This window comes from Artemia franciscana, chromosome 7, assembly GCF_032884065.1.
Source record: "Artemia franciscana chromosome 7, ASM3288406v1, whole genome shotgun sequence".
NCBI classification, from domain to species: domain Eukaryota; kingdom Metazoa; phylum Arthropoda; class Branchiopoda; order Anostraca; family Artemiidae; genus Artemia; species Artemia franciscana.
Genome location: NC_088869.1, coordinates 30,204,302 through 30,231,360, shown reverse-complemented (window position 1 = coordinate 30,231,360; position 27,059 = coordinate 30,204,302). Strand labels below are relative to the sequence as shown.

At 35.2% G+C, this 27,059-nt stretch overlaps 1 protein-coding gene across 1 annotated transcript; it reads left to right on the top strand.

Annotated features, from left to right (window-relative positions):
• Positions 1-2,238: 2,238 nt before the first annotated feature.
• Positions 2,239-26,668, top strand: LOC136029148 (mitochondrial basic amino acids transporter-like). The gene is made up of 6 exons (XM_065707243.1): positions 2,239-2,609; positions 6,339-6,382; positions 10,707-11,029; positions 12,099-12,385; positions 17,574-17,770; positions 25,311-26,668. The coding sequence occupies exons 1-6, from the start codon at positions 2,579-2,581 to the stop codon at positions 25,548-25,550; spliced, it is 1,122 nt and encodes a 373-aa protein (XP_065563315.1). The 5' UTR covers positions 2,239-2,578; the 3' UTR covers positions 25,551-26,668.
• Positions 26,669-27,059: the final 391 nt, after the last annotated feature.

Below are 27,059 nucleotides of genomic sequence, written 5' to 3'. Positions count from 1 at the left end.
AAGCCCTTTGGACGCGTCCTCCATCACAGAGGGTGAACTGGTATCATTTACTATAGCTGTCAGCAGGAGCGTCACGTAGGGAGAGACGTCTCCCCAATGGTTTCAGACAGTTGCTAGACAAATTTGATTCTACTCGATATATACAGACAATATCTTGGAATCATTGTAAAATATTCCAAAATTTTCCTTCTTTTCTTCATTATTTTTATCTGCCATCCTTTCTTTTTTGTAGTTCAATTTTGAAGGGGGGGGGGGTATTTTTCACAAGGAAGATTTCCATTGGAGGGTTTTTCGGAGGTATTTTCTGTGTGTGGGGGAAGGATACCGCTGGGTAGATACGACTAGCACCTTTTGTATGTCTTATTCTCTCTTTGTCAGCTTAATTTTACATGTGGGGGAGATTTTCATGGGGGAGGGGTAATTTCCCAAATGGGGAATTTTGGCGGGGAACATTTCCCGTGGAATTTCCCGATGAAATCTCCCTAGAACCTGGCAAATAAATCGATAATACTCTCTAGCCCTCCTTCCCTTATCGACGACAAGATGTAAATTATAGTTCTTATCCTCGTTTAGAAAAAAGTCCAGACATAGGCACGTTCGTGGGAATCGATAGCAGGAGGAGGAGTACTTGCGAAAAATATGGGTAGAATGAATTGCATTTTCATCGATTGGCTTGCAATTTATGGGCATGTAAGTTGGGCAGGGGGGATGTAAAATTGATGAATTTTAGAAGCATGCTCCCCATCAGATTTTCGACGAAAGCACTCCGATGTCCTTGAAATTTATTGAGCCAAATAGTTTGGGCTAAGAAGACAAAGGCAATGGTTTATAACCCACATTTCGCATCAAAGTGTCTGAATTCTTTTCAAATTTTGTAGGCAGATACCCAGAACCAAGAACAGTAAAACATCATATTCTAGACCACTGACCTTTGGAGCACTTGGGCTAAGATTCATCGTTCGGGAATTTCTCCTTTATCATGGAAAGTGACTCGTATTCAAGCAAGTATCTCGGGGCGAATGGTACACTAATGCACTGATTTGTCAACTTTTTTATTCATTTCCGATAGATTTTAGGCTAGGAAAATTTGTAACGCAAGTGGTTGCACATGCTGCACTTTTGAAAGTAAAAACAAAGATCACGTTAGATTTTGAGTTTTGCTGCAAAATAATATAGCATTGGTTTATATAAATGGTGCATTTTATAGGTAAAAAAAATGATTGGGGGTCGGGAAACAAACACTAAAGTTGGTGTTTAGAAAAAAACGGTGCATTCTGAGACCGTTGAGTCTCGCTCGTTGTAGATTAGGAACGCATCATTATGTTAACCAGAAAATTTACTCAGAGATTCCACCTTAAAAGTGATGTGGGGTCGACAACTACAACGTTTAATCAATGGCGAAGAAACAAAACTAAACCAGAGTTTTTTTTCTGAAAAAGACAAAACCAATTTCCGACAAAGCCAGAGTTTGAGACAAGGCTGTGTTGGGGGGGGGGGGGGGGTAGAGGTTTTTTGAACCTCCAACCCCGGAATGTTTGTCCGACTCGTAAAAACGTAGAAAAAAAGCATATAAACAAACATTTGATGTATTTTTGTAGCCCACTCTCTCCGAAAAAATCCCCCCCAAACAAAAAAGTGTATACGGCCGTGGTTTCAGGGAAGAGTCCCCCACCCTGCGTGCATGCCTGTTTGATCCAAGAACCACCAGAATTCAAAAGGAAAGTATTGCAGAAGGCTGAAAATTTCCGCTATACCAGAATAATAGAAAAACATTGCTACGCGATAAAGAAAACAATAATTAATAAATGTTCTCATATTTATCTTCTGGTGCCTTGCACGGGTCAAGAGACTCCTGGGCCAAAGTTTTCTAGGCCCTTTGTTATTTACGAGCACTTTGAAAATGAGACACCAATTAAATGACTCGCAGGACCCCTTTGTGGCTTTAGAAGGGGCTGGCTGCTTAGCAAAATTATTGAAGGTGTGTAGCTTATTGACTCAGCAAGGCAATTAAAAAAACATGGTGTAGTTCAGCTTATTTCACACTATACATAACGGTCTTTCGTACGTTAGGGCTAAATCAAAATTATATAGAACTTGGAAAGGAAAAGTACAAGGAGATAGATTTGAATACAAGCGCCCATGGTGTATAATAAACATTTACGAACAGCAACGTCATAGGATATTACAAAATTAATGAAAGCAGTAGCTCCATGAGCCAGTTTCGTCAGTATCGCAATCACAAAAGACTCGTCAATGTTTCCTATCGGCTGGATTAACTACAATACAGTCAGTTTTAAATAGTATCACGACTAGTAAACTGCTAAGGTATTTTAGTAGTACTTGGAATTAATTGCTGATACTATAAGCACGGGTGTAACGAATTATTCGCCTTACTGCTGCAAAGTAGGACTTAATTACGAACTTGCAGATAATGGGATTTAGCTTTAATCGAATAAAAAGATTCAGAAGACGCTATCAACTAACATAAATTTGAGTAATTGACTGGCTAGTTACCTGATTCTGCAAAGGAGTACCTGATTTCTTTATTTTTCAAATTCACAAGTGTTTCTTTTAAACAATGGATGATTTTATTGCTGGATTTGCTGGAGGTATGTTTACTTCAATTTTTTTTAGGCATAGAAAAGGGTCCAATAATCGAAAGGGTTTATGTAGTTCGTACCACAGTTTTACTTCTCCAGTTATGCTTTTCCTTTCGGGTACTACCCATTTGTTCCAGGAAAACCATTGTTGCACCCTAAGAGTGACATATTTCAGATAATGTCGAATTTTACTTCGTTTACTGCGATGGTACCAAAATAGTCAACTAGTTGATATGTTTGACCATTGAGATATACAGTTTCAAATAAATGGTCTTACTGAAAAGTGTGGGAGCCTTGAATCTGTGACCCTATTTTGTATTTTTTTTCCTGTCTGAAGCTGGTTAATTAATTTTCTTGCTTGTATTATTTGAAGTTATTTCTGCGTTTTTTTTTGGCTTGCCTTTCTTTTTATTTTTTTTTCTGTACTCCACATTATTGCTTTTGTTTTTTATGGGTAGTAGATTTGTATTATTATTATTATTATAAAAATGTATTAGATAACTAGTGGATTGTGGATGATATCTGTACCTAATTTTATTTTAAGGCTGATATTAGGGAATATTCTTAAGATATGCAGATTATTGGCTTATAAGACTCTGGATATCTCGCGTAGCCTCATTCATAATGATATCATTTCGAATGTAACTTATTTGAAAGATAATGATGTTTAACTTTCTAAGAACTGTAATCATGCTGATGCCTGGAGGCCAGTTCAATATTTCGTGTGGCATATATCAGGCACAAATGCAGAAGAGAGAGGGGAGGGTTTAAGTCGTACCCCTACAAAAAATCTAGAGAATTGTAAGGTTTTTGATTAAAATTATGGATGATGGGTCCATAATTTTTTTTATGGATAATTTTTACAAGATAATTTTCCATAAATTAAGTAAACGAAACTTTCACAAATGAGTCCAGATGCTCAATTAGGTTACTTCCCCCCTTCCTTTTCAACTAAACACTTTAATACACAATTTTTCTGTCATTAGCAAAAAAAAACTATTGGATTAGCAATAGCAGTATACCAGCTTCTTTTCCTTTTTGGGCTACATCTCGATATAGCCCTAGTCTATATCTCAAGGTTTACCGATTTTCTTTTTCTTCCAATTGACATTATGAACCAATTACTGATGAGAAATAAGGACAACCAAACAATGCAAAAATTTAGTTGTGGCCAAGGGCACATCCAAGATTTTTGTTCGGGAGGGGGTACGCAACAAAAATTAAAAATACATCAAAAATGTGCTTATATGCAGTTTCGTTGCGTTTTTACGAGTTGGAAACATTTCTAGGGGGGAGGGGGTCAAATCCGTAACCCCCTTGATTCGGCCTTTCATATGACTGTATCCATGCATAAGGGGAGAGGTTTCACATGCAGTTGAACTGGAAGTGACTTCAAAAATATGAGGAATAGAAATTTTATGAATGTGATTAAATACAAATTTTGTTAAGCTATTACACTGTTTAGCTCAGGAAGTGTTATAGTTCGAATCTCTGTTCATTCCCTGTACCTAAGCCATACTGAATATGAGGAAGTTATTGTAATAAATTGGAAAAAGCTATATTGAACAAGGGGTAAGTCATAAAAGAAGACTGCTCTTGACTTTACTCATCAATTCATAAATGGCATCTGTCATTTTTATTTTAATGATGGATGGCTTTCCCTAATACGTTTCGTATTTTTCAATAGTCCCTCTCCCAGAAAAAAAGTATCGAGATTAAGCCCCTCCCCCCTCCTTGTCTCAAGTTTAACCGTGTCTGGCTTAGGCTTGAGTCGAGATTCTTTTTTTTCAGTTGGAAAGGAAGTGCTTGGTTCTTGTAGAGAGAGTGAACATCTAGGCTGAATGTTATTTTTTATGGAGATGTCCGTAAATCTTATATTGCAGGACTCCTTTTCGTGCAGGCATAATGCCACCCCCTCCTTAAGTGGCGAACATCTTGTCTTCAACTTAAACACTTTTATCATGTATTTTAAGTCATGCTTTTATTCATTACAAAAAAGAAAAGTTCTGTCTAAACTTTCTTAAGTAAGAACCATTTATTAAATTTAACTATGTATTAGTGTAAATTAGTGATAATAAACCTTGCAGGCTAGTTTAATAATTCATTAGTTGCCTGGAATTTGACAACTTGTATTTGATTTAATCAAGGCAGAAAATCAATATTCTTAGATGGCTTTCACAACCATTCACTATTCGTCACGGACATTTATTGTTTTTTTTAGTACTTACACGGCAATAGTAAAAATATTATTTCCTTAACAAATAATCCTAATAAAAAAAAGTAATCTTAATAATATCCTAATAAATAATCTAAAAAAACAAAAAGTCACAAGTTATTGATGCTTTGAGATATCACCGTGAAGATGCAATTATCTTTCCCTCCGAGATTTAAATGGGCTCCGACCTGAATTTGTCGTATATGACAATCATCTCCGGTATATTGCTGGAGTACACCGGCTGAACGCTTAAATATCTCCTTAATTCATCTTCTTTGAAAATTTATCCTGTAGTTTGTTTATTGGTAGGAATACGCTTTGGTTTTGTACGAGTTGTGCAGGTTTCTATGTAAGCTACCTTGAAACTACGATAGGTAAAATTTAGGATTTATGAGAACAATTTTCGAGTACGAGCCTGTTGCTTAGTATTCTACTTTCTACTTAATTTTTTTTCCTTTGAATGGCTACTTTCAAGTTATTCGGCCTTTAAATTTAGCTCATTTACTGTCTTTTTTTATTTTATTTATTGAAGGGTCGAATGATTTTACCCAAAAGTGAAGGTTCAAATGCGAAAAGAAAAACACAATTTCATTCAGTAAAAATAATAAAATCTATATATGCAACAACGATTTAATAAAACATAAAGAAAAAAACGACTAGCAGTAAATACAAAGGTTCTAAGTTTCTTTTCTATACTGCGCAATTTTTTTTTACTGAATAGCACTTAATTCAGTTCCATCCGCATTTACATTTGTTATTCGTTACTCGGGTCTTATCTTTACTATGTTTTATTATGAACGCAAGTAACAGTTAAACTTTATCAGTAAACAATATATAAACAGCCATCAATAGAAATTCAGTAATATAATCAAGTTATTAACATATTAATAAAGACGAATTCAATGCTTTTTTACTGACCTCTAAGCTTCGTTTATTCTAATTGGCGCTCTCTGAAAATCTTACTTTTGCTAGACGCTTACCACCTAATCTTACTATAAGTGGTGAGCGTCTCTAAATGTGGAGAAAACCCATGAACGTCAATTCTAATTTTGATTCGCGGAGTCGACGCCGATGTCAGGTTCTTTTTTACGTCGGTAAAAAGTAACGCATAAAGAATGTATTCCCTTTTCACTAGAAGTTGTATTTGTGGGGGTAGGTCGGTGTTATACTACAACATGTGTACAGATGGATAAAGAATTATTTTAAGGGGGGATATTTTCTCTTCGAAACTGAGCATTAACAAAGTCATAGTTTTCTAAGTTTACCCTGCTTTGTCTCGCAGTTGGGGATCGAATTGAAATATTTGGAATACAAAAATAGTCGAGAATTCTTAAAAGAGCAGAGATCTTGCCCCAGGTACCCTGCCTGTGTACGTTGAAGGTAAATAAACAAATGCAGCCCATGATCATTGCTACATTCAAAAAACTTTTTTTTATGAATACACAATTGAATATTAGTCTATAACTGACTTCTTAAACCCTACGGTAAATATCTATTTATTAGTATTTGTTATTTTCTTCTAGGATGTGCTGGGGTCATCATCGGATATCCATTAGATACCGTGAAGGTTAGTAATTATGTTAATTTTTAATGCCAATGGGCATTCAAACCTTTTAGGTTCTGATGTAACTAGGAATAATACTGCATAATAATAAAACCTTGTGTTACTTTGCTTGTATCTCTCTATCAAACACTACGGCGTCCCCATTCTTCTTTGATGAATATTTATTTGTACAATTTTCAGGGTCTCAGCTAATTCAGTTTATTTTTAATTTGTTTGCTACTTTTGCAACAGTAGTAACTAGAAATATCGGCAAATAAGCTAGTTTTAAATTTTCATTTGCGGGTTTCTCTCTCCCTCTCACTTTCTCTGACGACAATTACTTAGAATAATTTTCAAATTCTGAATTCCCTCGACCAAGGATTGTAGCAAACCTGCTTTAAAGTCGCTATTCTTACCGATTATCCTTTATCTTAGCGATTATTACCATTTAACATAGCTGAAGCTACTCTATATAGTGCGTCTGATAAATAAGACAGGCTTCATCTCATTTCTTCTTATTCCTCTGACGCAATATTTAGAGCATCAAAAATTGAAGTCGTAAACAACTTTTATTGAAACACTCGAGTTGGGTGAATATGAGTCTTGGGACTCAGCACTCAGGCACAGGAGTCAGATTTTCGCTGTGTTAAAGAAAACTGGGATTTATTCTGGGCTGCAAACAACTCTCCCCATAAAGCCGTATCGTCGCTGCCACGCGACAATATGGCATTATTATTACGACCATATGGTACATGGCATTTTCACAAATCTAAAATGATTGCAAAACCTATTTGCTAATCTGTTCTCATATGGTGTATCAGCAGGGTAATGTAAATCAGGAGGATCAGAATGTCATTGAACATGCATTATCCTGCTGATCCTCGATTTGAGTACAACTTACCAAACGGTTTTTGGCAATTATCTCAGAAATGAGGAAATGTCAGATTCGACGTTCAAGCCCATCTTAGGAGGCATTTTTTTTTTTATCGTTGCATACTTATTCTGCTGCTCAGAGTGTGTCAATGTCAAGAAAGTTTCCAAATGACAGATTCAGTATGTTTAAATGGTCAAACTAAGGTGATTTAATGACACATTCACCCTTAGAAGATCGAAGAATTCCACTCTGACGATAAGCTTATTTTTATAAATGAAATATTGACAGCTGCCTTGGTCGTGTCACGGTAAAATGTCTTTGTGTTAAAATTGCTTAATCTAAAAAAAATGAATCTGAATGTTAAACCAGGTTTTGCTGGGATCATTCTTCTTAAGGCCGTGAACAAGTGAACTGATGGAACTCGAAAATCCCATGTTAAAATTTAAAAATTCTATTTAAAAAGTACTCAAGTATTCATTGGCGGAATATATCGCTTTTAATATCAGGCCGTAGCTTCTTGAAGATGCTACAAAATGTTTGCTAGGATTTTGCTCTATTTCCTCTAATTGCTTAGAAATCTTAGAAAATGTCTAGCTCTTTTTCACTAGTGTACTCTATGAAGGATATTGCCTTTCGAACAAAATCGGTACTATCATGAGCAGAAGACAATAACCTGTAAGATGATTGCAACCATTTTTCGATGTATTTTCCTGTTTTCAAACAGTCCCATATAATATTTTCAGCTACCCACAAGTTTTTTGCCAGAAAGAATCGTTTCAGATCCCCTAGAGACCAAATTGACAAGCTGGTATAATTAACCTGCTATTTCCGCCAATGAATAAGTGTTATTTGAAGGGTTTTTAACAATCGACGATCTCTAGAGAATTGAGAGACAGAAGGCTACCCTAACTTCAATTTTGAAGCTCGATATTTTCAAGTTCACTTAATCACTGCCTTAAGTTTCAGCCTCAGCAAAATGATGAGTTTTGTTCATAAGATCGTTGCCTGAATTGCTTATAAACAAGAGAAATAAAAATACAGGAATCAAGCTCTTTCTTAATGCGCTTTTTTTCTCTAAATGCACTATAAAGTAACAAATAAGTTTTTTTCCCTTTGACATCCTTGAAAGCTTAATTTTTTATGATTACGTTCCAGAGATATTTATTGCCGGACCTCTACGATACTGTATCTTTTGATATGAACATAGAGAGCGCATCATCAAGATTATCAGTAACTACTTACGAGTTTTAAGTCATAGGCTCCACACTTTTATTTTAGCCTTCAAAGCAGTAGGATAGTAAGAAACAAAGTGTCGTTTTACCTTATAACGCAATTAGAGATAAAAGAACGTTTTCAAAAATAGTGTGTATATATTACTCTCTTAATTAAATTAAATAAAAAAAAAGTTTTTTTTTAACTGAAAGTAAGTAACGACATTAAGACTTAAAACGAACAGAAATTACTCCGTATATGAAAGGGCTTCTCCTCCTCAACGCCCCGCTCTTTACGCTAAAGTTTGATTCTTTCTCTTAACTCTACTTTTTAAAACAGTAAAAAACTTTAGCGTAAAGAGCAGGGCGTTGAGGAGGAGCCCCTTTAACATACAGAGTAATTTCTGTTCGTTTTAAGTTTTAATACCGCTCCTTACTTTCAGTTCAAAAAACTTGTTTTTTATTTAATTTCTGAACGTTTTTGAATTAATCCTTGTTTTGATTTTGGCTCTCCGCACATAAATAATTAAAACGAAATTTGTATGTTTTTTTTCTTTTTGGTTAAATGGCTTTCTCATAGTTTTAATCGGAAGATTTTGAGAAATAGGAGCGGGGGAGGAGGCCTAATGCCTTCCAATTTTCATTCCTTAAAAAGGCAACTAGAACTTTTAATTTTTTACGAACGGTTTCATTAGTAAAAAATATACGTGACTTACGAATTAACTTACGTAACGAACTTCTATATTTGTATGTTTTTATTACGTATATGAGGGGGTTTACCCCCTTGTCAATACCTCGCTCTTTACGCTAAAACTTGAATTTTGTCCCAATTCCTTAAGAATGACCCCTGAATCATAAAGGCTGAAAAATAAATAGTTTTTATTTATTTTTGCATTGTTCTTTTAAATAATGTTAGAAAGTACTGTACCCCCTTCATTGAAATTCTCTTCCCCCATGACAAATCCCTCCATGGAAAGATCCTCTCATGTACCCCCCCTCAAACCAAAAAAATCCCCCTGAAAATGTCTGTACATTTCTCAATAGCCATTAGTAAATGTAAAAAACGGTCAAAGTTTGTAACTTGCAGCCCCTCCCACAGGGCCTGTGGGGGAGTAAGACGTCCCCAAAGACATATTTATTAGGTTTCTCAAATATGGCAAATAAAATGGCTATCTCAGAGTTTTGATCCGGTGACTTTGGGGAAAAATGAGCGTGGGAGGGGGCCTAGGTGCCCTCCAATTTTTTGGTCACTTAAAAAGGACACTAGAACTTTTTATTCCGTTAGAATGAACCCTCCCATGACATTTTAGGACAACTGGGTCGATAGGATCACCCCTGAAAAAAAAAAAAAAAGCAAATAAACACGCATCCGTGATCTGTCTTCTGGCAAAAAATGCGAAATTCCGCATTTTTGTAGATAGGAGCTTGAAACTTCTACAACAGGGTTCTCTAATACTCTGAATCTGATGGTGTGATTTTCGTTAAGATTGTACAGCTTTTAGAGGGTGTTTTCCCTATTTTCTAAAGTAAGGCAAATTTTCGTGGCTCATAACTTTCGATGGATAAGACTAAACTTGATGAAACTTATATATTTAAAATCATCATTAAAAAGTAATGCTTTTTATGTAGCTATTGGTATCAAAATTTTATTTTTTAGAGTTTCGGTTACCATTGAGCCGGGTCGCTCCTTACTACAGTTCGTTACCACGAACTGTTTGAAAGTTTAAATTCTTGGTGAAACAAATTGCATCCACTAGAAATCGAATCACGTGGCGAGCAATGTTATCACTGAAATATTGATCTATCAAATCTTGAAGATTAGATTAAACTATTCATAATGTAAAATAAATTTCAAAAATGAGTTTTAAATAAAATAGCGAAGTAATTAACAAATTTGAATTGCTTATACTTTAGTCACGCATTGTCATCTGAAATCAATCCATATGCAAACTACAAGCTCAATCGGACCACGGGATGTAGGTCAAATGTTAATTATAAGATCTGACCCAACAGACAAAGTATGATAACAAAAAAGTTAAGAAATATAACATTATTTGTTTGAGGGAACAATTTTAACAAGAGAGTTACATATGTGACTTCATGGGAGAAGCCACAACAAACTTACATTTCGTCATAAGTTCTCAAATTTTAATAACTTACACATAAGTTCACTCATCTCCTGTTCGGAACCAAAATGTAAATTATAAACAGTATGAGCCTTAATGGTGTTTATGAAACACTGTATCTGTTTTACCTTACCTAGGTAAGAATTCAGACACAAGACCCAAGAAATCTGCGGTACACTGGGACATTCCAGTGTCTAAGGACAGTTGTACGCCATGAAGGTGCAGCCGCACTCTTCCGTGGGATGACTTCTCCTATGGCAGGCGTCGCTGGCATTAACGCCATGATTTTTGGGGTGTATGGAAATGTTAACAAGCGTTTATCAGACCCAGAATCAATCAAGTCAATAGCTACAGCTGGTATTTGCGCGGGTTTAGCTCAAACAGTAATCACTAGTCCTATGGAGCTAGTCAAAACGAGGTTGCAAGTTCAAAGTCAAATTCCTGGAGCACAAATTTCTGAGTAAGTCACATTTTTTAATTTATGTTTGCTTTTTAATCCTGAGTGTCGTTATCAGGACTAGATTTTCCAAGAAAATTCGTCCAGTGTTCCTTTAAAATTGATTAGTTTTTGCATTTTCTAGGTAACTTTATGCTAACAAGCATTTTAGTTCTTACGAATTTATGATGCATATAACCTCTAATATATACAGCGGCGTTAATTCGCGAAAATGTAGGGGGCATGGCAGCCTATATAACCAAAATCTAGGGAAAGGACAATTTTCATGTCGCGCTTCTCATGCGTCACCTGCTGTATGGAATTTCTGAACGTCGACAGCCTCTCATCAAAATCAGGTCCCCCCGGAGCTTAATTAGGTCCAAATCAAGCATAATTTTTGGTAATGCTAATAACACACTAATCTACAATTTGCTTAGAAATTTTCTATTTATATATAGCTTAACTTAAAGCAGCTGGGTTAACACCTCAATTTCACGTGCAAAACGCGTGGACTCCTTAAAAATACCTGTTTCTTGTAACCAAGTGAACCATGCAGAAAAAAACTGTCGGGATTTCTTAATAGTCATTTTTCCTTGTTATATAATGATTAAAAACGAGTTTCTAGGTACCCTTTGGGTATAAGCTCGAAAAAGAAACACGATTTTACTAAAGAATATACTTCAGTAATTAATCAATACCTAGGAAATCTAGTTTCATAGGTGGCACGGTTTGAGCTAGGAAGGTACTTGTCGAAGGTTCAGCTGACAGTTCGGAAGAAGAAAACAAGCTTAAAAAATTGCCAATTTTTATGCAATTTCCACGAAAAAATGAATTTTTTATAAAGTAGGGAACGAAAAGTGAACGGAACTACGACCAAATTTCTTAATAATATCTTAAATTGCTCCTCTTATGTACTTTCTTAAAATCCCTCCCCCTCCCTCCACCCATAAAAATTCCACACACGAACTAGACAGTGTTACACCAGCCGTTTAGACTTTTAAGGTATCAAAATGATGCTAGAGAAGTCGTTCACAATTCTTTTGGACCGTAGAAGTTTCATAATAATAAAGTATTCAATTGATTGTTCTTTTAGGGGCCCTGTTGATTGCCTGAAAAAAATATGGCGTTCTTATGGTATTCGAGGAGTTTACCAGGGTTTTGGTATTACTTGTGTCAGGGAAATCCCTGCTTTTGGAATATATTTTGCTGCATACGAAGTCATGACGCGCCAATCTGATCCAAGTGTGCCCCTGAGTACATGGACTATGCTGTATGCTGGTGGTATGGCTGGAGTATACTCTTGGGCATTTACGTATCCCGTCGATATGGTGAAATCTCGCCTTCAGATAGACGGCATTTCTGGAAAACAACAATATTCAGGTAAGTCAATCCCATGTGGCGCTACATTTTATTTATGAATTTTCATACAGAAAACAATTGAATATACGAATTGGCGTAACCAGATGTGGCTTGAAAGGGTCAGCCCTTATTACTGGAAAATTAAAAAAAAATCGAGATTTCATGGAGAAAAGACACGAATCCGAAGGCTCGTACATGCTCAGTTTGCCTTGCCAAGTAATGGCTAGAAGGGTTTAGTCCTCTTTGGCTTTAGAACCATGTATGAGCGTTCACAATTTACTAGTTCTAGAGAGTAAAGTCAAGCCCTTCAGAAATAATAATCCCCCCCTTTAGACAGGACTATTTGCTAAGCAAATGAATGGGTGTCAATTTAGAATCAACTGAGATGAGAGATAGCATTGGAAGAAAGCATAAAGATCTATCTTCTGACCCTGACGTTTCCTATTGGACCATTTTGTTCTTGATACACATTCTTGATCCAAATTTTGATGCACGAATAATATAAATTAAAGAAGAGTAAATTTACGAGAAATGATATAAGTTATATGGACTTCTTATGGGAACCTCAACTATCAGACTTTTGGCTATTTTTATAACTTTATAAGATTGAGAAAGAAAACAAAAAATTTTTTTCGACCTAATAACTTGAATTAGGTGTTTTTTCCCAAGACCAATATGCCATTCTATGACGAGGAAATAAACATTCAAATGGGGATAAGTCCATTTATAAGACAGTGAAAACAGATAAAAAAGTCTGGATATTTCGACCACATATGCAGCGATCGTAATCAGCAGAAATACTAAAGCATTAAAATTAGAACTAACATATTTATCCAGGACAAAATATCAATTCCCTGTTCATTCATCGGACTTGTCTGAAAGTCCGAGAGAGTTCAATAACTGGGTTCATCCAACGTCTTGAGTTGTAGATTTTCTTCTTTAATATTTATGTAAACATAATCAACCAAGTCTATAACTTTAAATTCAAAAACATTCCTTTTGCAATCAGAAGAAGAAGAAGAAAATGTTGCCACCTTCATTAGAAATTTAACATTCGTTGAGACAATATTAAAGAAGAAAATATACAACTCAAGGCTTTGGATGAGCCCAGCTATTGAACTCACTCAGACAAAACTAGTGGATGGACCGCAAGTTATTATTTTGTTCTGTATAAATATGTTAGTTTTAATTTTAATACTTAAGTACTTCTGTTGATGACGATCGTTGTATATGTGATCTAAATATCCAGACTTTTGTATCTATTTTCATTGTCTAACAAATGGACTTATCCCTATTTAAACGTTTATTTGTTTTAATTACTTTTTTATATGGATCGTAAAGGAAATTTATTGAGAATTTGATTTGAGTCCGTGAATAAAATGCACGAACAGTAGCTTTTTGTTACAAAGTAACACAAATACTAGTTTCTAATCCATTGACTACTTTAATAATGAACTAAAATTATTTGATGGCCGCTTTAAAAACAAATAAAACAAGCGAAGTCTATCTGTACATATATGGCCAAATCCATACTACGCAGTTGGATGCACAAGCAAAATCATACTAACTAGAAACTGAACAAGTTTTTGTAACTCGTTATTGTTTTAACATTAATATAAATTATTTCACCAAAAATTGCTTTGCTTGTCTTTACAACCTTGGCTAGGCTTCATTATTTGTCAATATAAAATCTTATTAGTAAAAAAAAAGAATCATGTAGATCTCGAAGCTAATTATTTATAACTTTGCTTTGCTAGAAGCTGCTGCATTGGACAAGCGTCCACAATTCTTGCAAAATTCCCTTCCAATAATACACTTTTTGGGGAAGGGGTACAGGCCTAATAGAATATTTCCTCGAATGACCCCGTTAACTGTTAGCCGTGCCCAGGTATAATAGCTTTAGTTACTAGGATGGATGGATTGAAAAACTGATGAATGGCTTTCAAAATACAATTTAACTTAGCTTTTTTCCAATAAAATCAAACAGCAAGCTTAAAACTCAAATGAGCAAAAATTTGCTTCAATAAAACGTCAAGCTTAAAATTAAAAAAAAACTGCAATAGATGATGGAGTCAATCTTAAATGTGAACAGAAATTACCGAAAAATAAGTGCGTTACCATCCCCATCAAACTCCCCAAAAGTAATTTTATTTCAGCTTTACTGAAAGCTCAATAGGCTGCTTAAAATAAAAGTTCTGTTTGATAAACTGATTTTCTTTGCATTTGGAAGGAATAAATTTAAAAACGAAAACACTGTTGAAAATTCGTTTCAAATCACACTAATGAAAACTAAATTGTCTGTTACAAGAATAGCGACGTGAGAAACCAAAAATCCTGGAGAATTGAGCAGTTTTTATTGTTTTCGTATTTCTAAATAAAAAACAAAACTTCCAGATAAATATTATTTTCAGTAGAGCACAAACGATATTCCAGCCTTTTTGGGGTTTGATACCATCGTTTTCGTATTTCTAAAAGAAAAATAAAACTTCAAATAAATTTTGTTTTCAATACAGCAGATAGCAAAACTGAACTTATTTGGGGTGATATTTGTTCATTTTAGACTTCATTGCTTCATTCGCATTAATTTTGTTTGTTTGTTATGAAATCTTATGAGCGCTATTTTCGGCTCATTTTGAAAATCTATATTCTACTACCAACCAATAACTCAATACCAATAACTCACTGCAGCACCAAGCCGCCTGAGGCCAACACAGCTACGCACGCTCCTTCTCCAACCTAATCTATTTAAAGCCTCCCTCTTTACACCCTCCCAGGAAGTTCCCATTTCCTTTAAATCCTTATTTATGACATCCTCCCAACCCAGACAAGGACGACCTGCTTTCCGTGTAGCCCCAGACGGTTGGCCAAAAAGGACAATCTTCGGTAATCTGTCATCCTTCATCCGTAGAACGTGGCCTAGCCATCTCAACCTTTCTTTCATTATAGCCCCAGAAAGCGGGATTGAACCACACTTTTCGTACAACCTACTGTTTGAAATACGGTCAGTCAGCCGGGTACCCAGAACAATCCGTAGGCAATTTCTCTGGAAAACATCTAGTAAATTTTCATCTGCTTTTCGGAGTGTCCATGCTTCAGAGCCATATTTGACCACTGTCATCACTGTAGCTTCCAATATTCTAATCTTGGTTTGTAGGCTTATCTTTCTATTCTTCCAAACTTTTTTTAACTGTGAAAAAACACCCTGAGCTTTAGCTATTCTACTTTTAACATCTTCACTGCTCCCACCATCTTTACTAATAATACTACCAAGGTAACTGAAGCTCCCAACCTGATCAATCTTTTCGTTACCTAAGGTCACCTGTTCATCTTCACTTATTCCTAACCTTAGTGACTTAGTCTTCTTAACATTAATTTTCAAGCCTATTTTAGCACCCTGAACTCGTAAAACCTCTAAAAATTCATTCATTTTGCTCACACTTTCATCTAATATGCTTAAATCATCAGCATAATCTAAGTCCAGGAGCGTTCTTCCTCCCCATTTGATTCCATGGTCTCCAATTGCCTTTCCTGTGCTCCTTAAGACGAAGTCCATCAAAATGATCCATATAAAGGGGGATAGAACACAACCCTGCTTAACTCCTGATTTAATACAAAACCAGTTGCTAACCTCATTTCCTACCTTAACCGCAGCAGTATTATTCTCGTACATAGCGCAAATCACTTTAATGTATTTTTCTGGTATACCATATAACGATAAGACCTTTGTTAACGCTGTTCTATCAACAGAATCGAAAGCTTGCTCATAATCGATAAAACTAAGGACCAAAGGTGTTTGACAACGAAGGGACTTCTCAATTATTAACCTAAGAGTAAAAACATGGTCGACACATCCTCTACCTTTTCTAAAACCGCATTGTTCTTCCCTTAAAACTTTTTCAACAGCAGTGGTCAAAACAGGTCATAATAGCATAACATTGGATTCAATGCGCAGAAATAGTGGGAAGGCTAAAATATGCTTGCACTCAACCTCAACAGAAAACATGATACGAAAACCTTGGCAGACACGAAACAGAACGCACACACATAGTGGTTTAGATTACCTAACTGACTGACCTTATTTCAAACAGTAGGCTGTACGAAAAGTGTGGTTCAATTCCCGCTTTCTAGGGGTATAATGAGAGAAAGGTTGAGATGGCTAGTGCACGTTCTTTGGAAGAACGATGACATATTCCCAATGATTGTTCTTTCAGCCAACCGTCTAGGGCTAAACGGAAGGCAGGTTGTCGGCGGTTGGCTTGGGAGGATGATTAAAGAGAGATCTAAGGCAAATGGGAACTTCCTGGGACAGTGTACAGAGGGAGGTTTTGAATAGACTGGGATAGAGGAGGAGCTTGCGAAGCTGTATTGGCCTCAGGTGGCTGGGTTTCACCCCTGTCCTTTCCCCAATTGATGTCACTATTTGTGGAAGGAAAACTGACGGTGAGAGCGATTGCACTGGGCAGTACCCAGAAGGAGAGTAGGTGGGGTTGGAGCAGTAGTGCTAGAAGTAGAAGAAATAGCTGCCTAAAGAAAAGTTGCCATAGGAATAGTTCAGATTATAATATAGTTTTGGGAGCACTATGGCAAGGAGCAGTCATCCTGAGAGTAGTTGCGGTGGAATACCTCGTAGTAGAGACTGTCATGATAGGAGTAGTTAAGATGGGATTTATCTTGGTAAGAAGGCTTACTGCCATTTGCTTTTAAACTTTTCCATTTCCCTTTGATTTATACTCAACAATCTCACAAATCCTTTGATACAAAGAAATTGAAAACCATTTATATGCACAGCTTGAATACTGCATGATGTGTTTAATTTTATGACGCTCAAATTGTAATTTCAGCGTCACACTTGTAACTACTTCAGAAAAGCTATTTACGCACTTCGATAAATCTTATACAACAGCTGTCAAATATGAACTTGCCGCGTTTTGCTTTTGGATTTCTGTTTGATAGCATTAGCCTTAATAAAAACAAAACTTCGATACAAAATTTACTGGAAATTGGAAGCCATTCGTTGAAGAATGTATGTTAAAAACTTTGTTTTGTTTTAAGGTACCTGTAGTACAATTTCAGACATTCTTATACCTTTACCAAATCAAGTGGGAAGAATCAATCAAGGCTTAACTTGAAAAGAACCATCACTCTAGAATGTTGATTTTGAGGCCCGTATTCCAATTAAAAGGTTCAAATTACATTATTAATTTTTCAGGAGCTATTGACTGCATAAGGAAAACGTACCATTCAGAAGGAATTCGTGTATTTTTCCGAGGTCTGTCAGCAACTGTTATTCGAGCTTTTCCAAGCAATGCTGCTACCTTTGCTGTTGTTACATGGACGCTTCGGCTTATCAGATCTGAAAATGAGCGGACTCTCGATAAGTCTGCAATAATCAATGCTGCTACACCGGTAAGCTTTATATCTATGAAAAAATAACGGTGTCAAATGCATATATAGATACATACCTTCATGCCCACAGACTTGCCACCTGTAGTGCGAAAATGCTATTTTAGCACTATTTCATTATGCGTAGCACTGAAGCAAGTGCTCAGGGTCACCAAATGTAGCACACAAAATGCTATTTCAGCAGTATTATAGTCAATTTTTGACTGTATCACTAAAAATAGATACGTAGCACACAAATTTGGACAATTTTAGCCCTTTAGGAACTGACCGTGGTGGCAACCTTTGTATCTATGGCAACTGCTCCTAAGTTATGCGGCAACTACAAATGTAGAGGAATTTTGAGGAGAAATGTCAAGTGATTGAAGGAAAAATAAAGTATCATTGTATTTCCAAACACCTTTTTCGTTACAAAACGTGCTGAGCAGATATTTTTCATCTTTTGGCTTATAGAAATTACAGGCAAGATGGTCAAATATTTTGCAATACCCTTGTGTACATTGCTTGTCTAGATTACAAGCAAAATATTCAAATATCTTGTAACACCCTTGCCAACATTTTTATCCCCCATGGTTGTTCTCCTAATTACTGTATGCTTTTAAGCATTCAAAAAGTAATAAATACAATAGATGGTATATATTTAGTAATTTTGCCTCCCTTTTTTCGCCCAACCCTGTAGAAAAGTAACTATTTTAGCCGAAATACGGGTTACCTCAATGGTTACAATGGTATTGGTCGCATCCTTATTAAGTATTCTATTATTGCAGCGACGATTTATGTTAGCACTTCCCATGTTACATTTTCGAAAATAATATTCTAAGACAACCACATATTGAAATTCTGTAAAACAAGGACAGATCGAATCAAAATTTTATCTAAGTTGATTGCACAGTCAGGCGTCACTTTCCCGACCCTTCGATTTTTAGTAGTATTCAATTTCCTACGACAGTTACATACAATATAGAAGAAATTAATACATTCTTATTTGTAAAAATTTTCCACCCTTACATATCACTTTCGAAAATCCTTTATTAAAACAACTTTCATTATGGCTTTTTAGATATCAAAACATCGAGTAACTGGAAAATTAACCTGCAAACAACCTCTCGGACCGTTCTCTGCTACCGCCCAATTTTGAGACCCGTTAGCGCCAACAATGGGTTTTAGATGTGTTGGCAGGGCTAGGATCTATAAAAAATGCTGGGAAGTCTTTGATTACTAATAGAATAGGATTTCAGCCACTTTTTTTAAACGACTTTGGGAACAAGGTTTTGCTGGAAAACTGATAAGACATAACAAGCATTTAGCCATTCTAATTACGAATCTTTTACAGCTGTTTCTAGATCTCAGTAAACGCCTTATCTCTGATGTTTTATTGGTTCCTTAATGCGCAATCCTATCTTAATTTTTTTTTCTTTTGTTTATTCGTCATGTTAACAAAATAAATATTTGCAAGTAGGATTTTTTTCTTAGATGTCATAAGTATTTTCATTCAAAATTATAATTTATTAAATTAACTAGCCATAGTTTCCTTTTTTTCATGATGAAAACTGACAGCAATGATAATAGCATAAAATCTAGAAATCATCATAAATGTCTAATTCGCAATTCGAAAGACGCCCTATCATGCAACGGTTAGGTATGCTTTACAAATTTCAATTTTATCTTCAAACTAGAATTATTTATCCCCATCACGCTATAAACTTTGAGCAAAGATAGTTAATATACAAGTAAAAGATTCATCTATGTTCTAACAAATTGGGGAAGTTTGTCGAACTCCACCAACCAGTAACGATTCGTTATGTCTCTCAATTAAAATGTATGTTTTTTCCTACCTTATCCGGCAAAAAATATGAAATTGTGTGTTCTAGAATATTATGAAATGGGAAACAATTTAAGTATAATAGCCACGAGTGGTCCTAGAAATTTCACTTCAGAGGGCCCTGTGTTAAACTTTTTATAAGTTCAAGTTTTGCTGTATGTCCTGACATCTTGAATTAATAAACTTACTTAATTATTATCTAAATAAGCTATCGTTTGTTTTTGTTCCAATTTTGGTCACATTTTTAAAGCAGATTTCTAAAACAAAACCTAAAAATATGTGTTTGATAAAAATAAAGAACAAAGTTAATACTTAAAAATTATTGAAGTTAATCTAATATCAGGAAGCCTACTACCAGGGATCAGACTGACCTAGAAAGTTGGAGGGACTTTTCTTTGAGCCACGAACTTTTGCTCTGGTCACACCCAAGTTATTTCAATGATATGCATTTTTTTTTACCTTTATAACACATTTTGTTTATGCACCAAGCTCGTTATAGGTCATTTTTCTGCATGTACAGGGCTCGAGACGCTGTTTAAAATTCCTGCGATAAAACGCTACAGACAATAGATATATCAAACAGTTCGTGGTAACGAACTATAGTAAGGAGTGACCCGGCTCAATAGTAACTAAAACTCTAAAAAATGGAATTTTGATACCAATTTCTATATGAAAAGAATCGCATTTTAACGCTGATTTTAAATATATAAGTTTCATCAAGTTTAGTCTTACCCATCAAAAGTTACGAGCCTGGAAAATTTGCCCTGTTTTAGAAAATAGGGGGAAACACCCCCTGAAAGTGATAGAATCATCACACCACTCACGAAAATCACGAAAATCACACCATCAGATTCAGCGTATCAGAGAACCCTAATGTAGAAGTTTGAAGCTCCTATCTACAAAAATGTGGAATTTTGTATGTTTGTTTTTTTTCCCAGGGGTGATCGTACCGACCCAGTGGTCCTAGAATGTTGCGAGAGGGCTCATTCTAACGGAAATGGAAAGGAGGGCACCTGGGCCCGCTCCCACGCTAATTATTTTCCCAAAGCTTACGGATCAAAATTCTGAAATATCCATTTTATTCAGCGTAGTAAAAAAACCTTATAACTATGTCTTTGGGGACCACTTACTCCCCCACAGTCCCCGTGGGAGGGGCTACAAGTTACAAACTTTGACCAGTGCTTATATATAGTAATGGTTATTGGGAAGCGTACAGACGTTTTCAGGGGGATTTTTTGGTTGGGGGAGGGGTTGAGAAGAGGGGGATATTTTGGGGGAACTTTCCATCGAGGAATTTGTCATGGGGGAAGAAAATTTCCATGAAGGGAGTGCAGGATTTTCTAGCATTGGTAAAAAAAAAAAATTAAAAAATAAATATGAAAAAGATTTTTCAACTGGAAGTAAGGAGCAGCATTAAAACTTAAAACGCACAGAAATTATTACGCATATAAGGGGCTCACCTCCTCCTAATACTTCGCTCTTTACGCTAAAGTATTTTCAGTAATTTCAACTATTTATTCTACGGCTTTTGTGATTCAGGGGTCAATCTTAAAGAATTGGGACAAAATTGAAGCTTTAGTGTAAAGAGCGAGGTACTGACGAGGGGGTGAACCCCCTCATATATCTAATAAAAACATGAGAATACAAAAGTTCGTTACGTAAGCTAATTTATAAGTTACGTATATCTTTTACTAATAAAAACATTTGTAAAAAATTAAAAGTTCTAGTTGCCTTTTTATGTAACCCGAAAATCGGAGGGCAACTAGGCTTCCTCCCCCGCTCCTTTTTTTTCAAAATCATTCCATCAAAACTATGAGAAAGCCATTTAGCCAAAAAAAGTAAATATGCAAATTTCGTTTTAATTATTCCTCTGCGGAGAGCCAACATCAAAACATGCATTGATTCAAAAACGTTCAGAAATTAAATAAAAAAACAAACAAATTTTTTTAACTGAAAGTAAGGAGCGACATTAAAACTTAAAACGAGCAGAAATTACTTCGTATATGAAAGGGGCTGCTACTTCATCAACGTCCCGCCCTTTACGCTAAAGTTTTTTACTATTTTAAAAAATAGAGTTGAGAGAAAGAGTCAAACTTTAGCGTAAAGAGCGGGACGTTGATGAGGAAGCAGCCTCTTTAATATACGAAGTAATTTCTGTTCGTTTTAAGTTTTAATGTCGCTCCTTATTTTCAGTTAAAAAAATTCCTTTTTTTTTATTTAATTACATATATGACTTTGGATGATAAAAAACGCTGATTTAAAATGATTTGTGCTGCAATGTTTGCAAACTTATTTACATTTGTGGAAAACGAATAAATAGTTTAAAAAGTGCGTTTTCAAACAATCTCTATTAGTTTAGAGAACTGGGCCTAGACATATACGTTAATCAGAAATCAGTTCATCCTTGAAAAAACTTCTGCTAGACCTTAAATTTTAGTTGTAATGAAAGGTGCGAAAAATAAATTTAGCCAATTTGCTACGAGGCTCGGCAGTGAGCCCACGTAAGGGATATGAGGATGAATAACGAAGAAATGCAAACTTATTCATAAACAAGTATTAAGAAATAAATGAAACGAGTCAAATAGCTAGTAGGCCTTGTTTATTACATTCTATGTTAAATTACACAATTCCTCACTTTTTTCCATAGACTTTTCCACAAATTCTTGACTTGGACGTCCTATTCAAGAAGAATTGTGAATAGTTTTGAAAATGGGCTAGGAAAGACTTGAAAACTTTCAACTGATATTAGGTTTGAATTAAATCAAATGGAAATAAATTTAGTCACTTTAAAAAAATAGTAGTCAAATTACTGAATTACCAGTAGCCTAATAATATTTGCGAATTTCAGATCTCAACAAATTATAGTTCTTCTTATATATTAAGGTAAATTTCAAAGGCATTAGAGAATTTGTGGACTGGACTATTGCAGGTCGTTTCCCCGGATTTTTCTTCACCTGGGTATCTGGAAGGACATTTACAAAGAAAAAATCACGTTAATGAAAACCGGCTTGAAAACCGGTGTTCTATAGAAATGGATTTTCTTCCTGACCAACAGATTTCAGTCGATCATTTCTAATACCGTGACTGTAACTGGTTTAAACCAGATGTGAAACATTTTTTGTAGTGGAAACTACATGGATTGATAAGGAAATTCCAAGTGATAGTGTAATGGCTCTTAAAGTTTGAACACAATGCATTTGAATCAAATAATTATGGTCTGTCTATTATATTAAGTATATGCAATGTGTGCACATCGCATATCATTTTAAATCTGACGGGAGTGATAAGGTAAAAAAAGGAAGAAAAGATTATCAATGCAAGACAAAGGGGAAACATACCTCACACGTAATTAAAATAACTCCAATAGATAAGAACAATCCCCTACCCAGGCGGTGACATTCTACTTTTATACAAAATATTTTCACTAGTTAAACAATTTTTGCCCTCAGGGGAAAATGAAATATACTAAACCATAGACTGCGCTGCTTAAGTAAAGAGTGAAGTGAGCTCTATGTATTTTTCTTTTCACTAGACTCCTTCCTCTTGAAGGAGTTCTCTTAGAGTCTTTGGATGGCTCATTCGACTGAAAATTAAGAGTTTGAATGTCCGTTGTAAGAGGCAAACGTGATTGGAGGGCAACCGGCTCCCTCTTGTGCCTCTTTTAGCCGCCCTCCCCCAGAAATATCTGAAAATATTCTGAGGTAGCCATTTTGTTCAGCATAGTTGAAAAGTCCAAAAACTATAAATCTGGAGATGCCTTGACCCCCAACAGCCGTTGGGAGAAGGAACGCAAGTTATACAATTTGGCCATTGTTTCAATATAGTATTTTTTTTTTGGGGGGGGGGGAAGGGAATATATTTGATCTTGGGTCTCCAAAAAGGTTAAGGATATTAAGGTGAAGCTTCCAGGGAATATTGAACCAAATCAAAACAAACTGTGCATGCAGGTTGTCAAAAAGACACATCAGCAATATCTCAGGAACAGCATAGGGTATTAAATTGGAACTTTCAGGGTATTTTTAACTATTCTAAAGAGACTATGTGCATGCTACTACAACTAATACTACTACTACTAGTAGGGCTATGGTTACTAAGGTGAAACTTTCAAGGAACGTTGAGCCAATGTTAAGGGTAAATAAAAACGCATGTTGTGCATGAAGAATGTCAAAAAGGTGTATTAGCAATATCTCAGGAACAGCTTAGAGCAATAAGTTGAAAATTTCAGGTCGTTTTGAGGGGGGTGTTGAATCAACGAAAAGGCACTCTTGAGCATCCTACTACTATATTCTTTCTACACTGTATTCATCAAGATGGTTAATAGGGCGTATTTGCAACGTTACAGGAACGATGAAGGTTATTAACTTAAGACTTTCATGGCATATAAAGAGGAATGGTGAACTAAATCAAAAGACACTAAGTACATTCAAGGTAATCAAAAGCAGTTATCTGCCATATCTCAGGAGCACCTACGGGAATTAAGTTTAAACTTAAGGCACGTTGACGGGGGATGGTAGAACAACATTCGTCTATATTCAGGGTTGTCATATGATAATGGTCAAAACGGCTTCAATTTTAAGAAACTCAAAGGGTATGAAGATTTTTTTTTATCCATTTACTTAAATAACCCATCCATCAAAATTTCTATAGTACAACAATTTGTTGCAAATGTTTTTGCAATATATGTATATGCAGCAAGTCAAAATCTTCATTCTTAAAGAGAAACACAGAACAAAGTTTTCCAGACATTCCTTTTATTATCTAATAAAAAAAAAAAACATGTCAGTTAAAAACGAACAAAAATCAATTTAAAGAAAACTTTTTCCACAAAAGATTTTTTAAAAGGAAAAGTAAAGAGCTAAATTAAACCCAAGATGGGCGGAAATAGATTCAAATGTTAATTACCTCCTGTGCCATGTAAAGACCAGAATGTCATTAGCACTTTGCAAAAAACACAATACATTCTAAATGTTTTCTCTTTTGTAACGTTAGTAAAATACAGATTTGCTGAGACTTCCAAGAATGAATACCAATATATGTTAAATTTCAATCTGCATTTCACTAGATCTTTTCAGTAATATTGTCAATATTGTTTTTTTCTTTTCCTCTGTCAGTTTTATGAAGATAAAAACTCACAGATTGAAATAAAATTGTTTTCAGTAAAGCTGCCGCAATGGTTTCCCGCATCATTACGGTGTGGACAACCATTGAAAACTTGCGAACATGTGCGGCTTCCGCCACGTCTGTTCATAGCATACGGCTTAAGTTCTGAATTGGCTTGTCTATATTAGTGTAAACACAGCAGAACCGCGGATTCGACTAACCGAGTTGTGATTTAAACGAGGTATTAACCAAAGTGCAAGATTGATATCACTGGTGATCTAGTTTCGTTGTTACAGTTTGCCATTTTCCATTTATAGTACAATTTTATTTATTTTACCACATCTTTCCTTCTTGATTGTTTATCAAGTCCGTGTTATCTGAGTTGCTGTTTGTCCGAAATACTCTCGGTCCACATTGCCTCAGATAACCGTGGCTCTACTGTAATTGAAACTGTCCCCGGGCACCTTGTCTTTAGAAAACGTTATCTTTTTAACTGAAAAATGTGCATAACTATTGCTCATTTTGGGTATTCTAAAAAGCTTCGGAGTACATCTACAAAACTTTAAACATCTAACGAGATAGGTTGCCCTGCAATTAGTTTAAAGTCAGGTCTTTTATTTTCAGTTTTTTGGTGCTTCATCTGTTCTTGGCGAATCCATAATGAGACAGTTTAGCAGGAATCTTTTTCTACAATACGCACTGATAGAACCTTGGGAAACCAATGTGAAGATGTGTACTAAGGCGTATTGTGATGGGACTATGCCAAAGAATGGCTTTACAGCTTATTGTGGAATTGATGATAGTGATGAACATATGTATGTAACTCCATCTAGAGACGATATAACTAAAAACCTTCGATATTAGATTAGCTTATAGCTTAAACACACTTGAAGGCATCGTAGACTTGTTACGTATAAAATATTATATGTACGATCTTAAATATTATATGTACGATCTTAAATATTCACCGTTATTTCACATTTTTAAGATTAGAAAGTGATTTTGGTTATGTTTTTATTTGCATTTGGAAATCATTATATAAATTAAAATGTATGAGGTGCACAGCAGAAAAAATATCGTTATATATTTGAATTTACAGCAATGTTCAGGAGTAAAATGAACATAGATTATTTCTGTAAAGAATACTTGGCTTTGGCAATTTAAAATTTTAGTTACGACAAGATAAATCCACAAATAATTTACAACATATTCTTCAAGTTTTAATACAACCAGAAAAGGAATCAAAATACATTTGGAAAAGCCCAGGACAACTCTAGTATCATATCAACCAATTTTTATTTTGAAAACACCGCCGGTCATTCAATCCATCGTAGTCAGCTTAGCATACATCGACGAAATAAATCTTTACATAAAGTCTTTTGAATTGCTACAATCAATAATAAAGTACCATGTTATGGGAATTGTTACTAGAACTTTTGCTCAAAGCCAGATTTTACAGCCAAAAAATTGAACCTACTAAGTAATTTAAAACATTGGACAAGTCAATTTTTAATACCTTCATTATAAACTATCTTTCAAATTAAACATTTCTGAACTATCAAAAAGACTTAGCTCTAGTGTAAACACGGCTATTATATGTGGAATCTTACAAGTATAGAGAGAACCTCATTAAAAGCCACAAAATTTTCGCCAAGTCACATGGCAAATGCTTTTGGTTTGGGACTTCTGATTCCATTAGAAAAAAAAACACCAAAACAGATCTGTAGCATCCATATCGTGCATCAATTATTAACTTAAGATCGTATCAAAACATATAAAAACTATTCTTCATATTGAAGAAATTGTTCCTATTATCAATGAAAACAGACGCTACACGATTGTGTTGCAGAGGATTTTCAAATCTGGTTTAAGGTTTAGATTGGTTTAGAACTTATAGAGTTTAGAAAATAATGACTAGAGTATTAGAGGGAGTCAATTTATTTATTATTATAGAGCAGTTTTAAATAAACTAAATAATAGAATGTCTTTATCTAAAGCTTATCTTCAGGGAAAATAATAAGTTTCACAATCATCTTGAATAAAATAAATCGAGTCTAGTCAGCTACTGATTAGTTCACAGACTAAGATAGTTTAGGTGAATCAATGTCTCCAACTACTCCTCTACAGCGGTACTATACCCTCACGCCCAGATATATACGAACGGTACATATACAATAGAACAGTTGATATCTACAATAAAAGTATATATATTTGAGTTTCGTCCTTTGAAGAAAGCATAGCTCGAAGCTAGGAGAAAACATTAAAAAAGTGTTTCATTTAGCTACAATCCCAGTAGAGATGCCTATAAAGTTCAAAAATGCTATCTTATAATGATCATCTTATAATTCTGCATTTAAACTGACTGCTGAAAAC

Excerpts from the sequence above, each read along its gene's own strand:
- LOC136029148 (XM_065707243.1), top strand. The coding sequence starts at position 2,579 with ATGGATGATTTTATTGCTGGATTTGCTGGAG. Across the intron at positions 11,030-12,098 it reads CCTGGAGCACAAATTTCTGA|GGGCCCTGTTGATTGCCTGA; the intron begins GTAAGTCACATT and ends TTGTTCTTTTAG. Across the intron at positions 12,386-17,573 it reads TGGAAAACAACAATATTCAG|GAGCTATTGACTGCATAAGG; the intron begins GTAAGTCAATCC and ends TTAATTTTTCAG.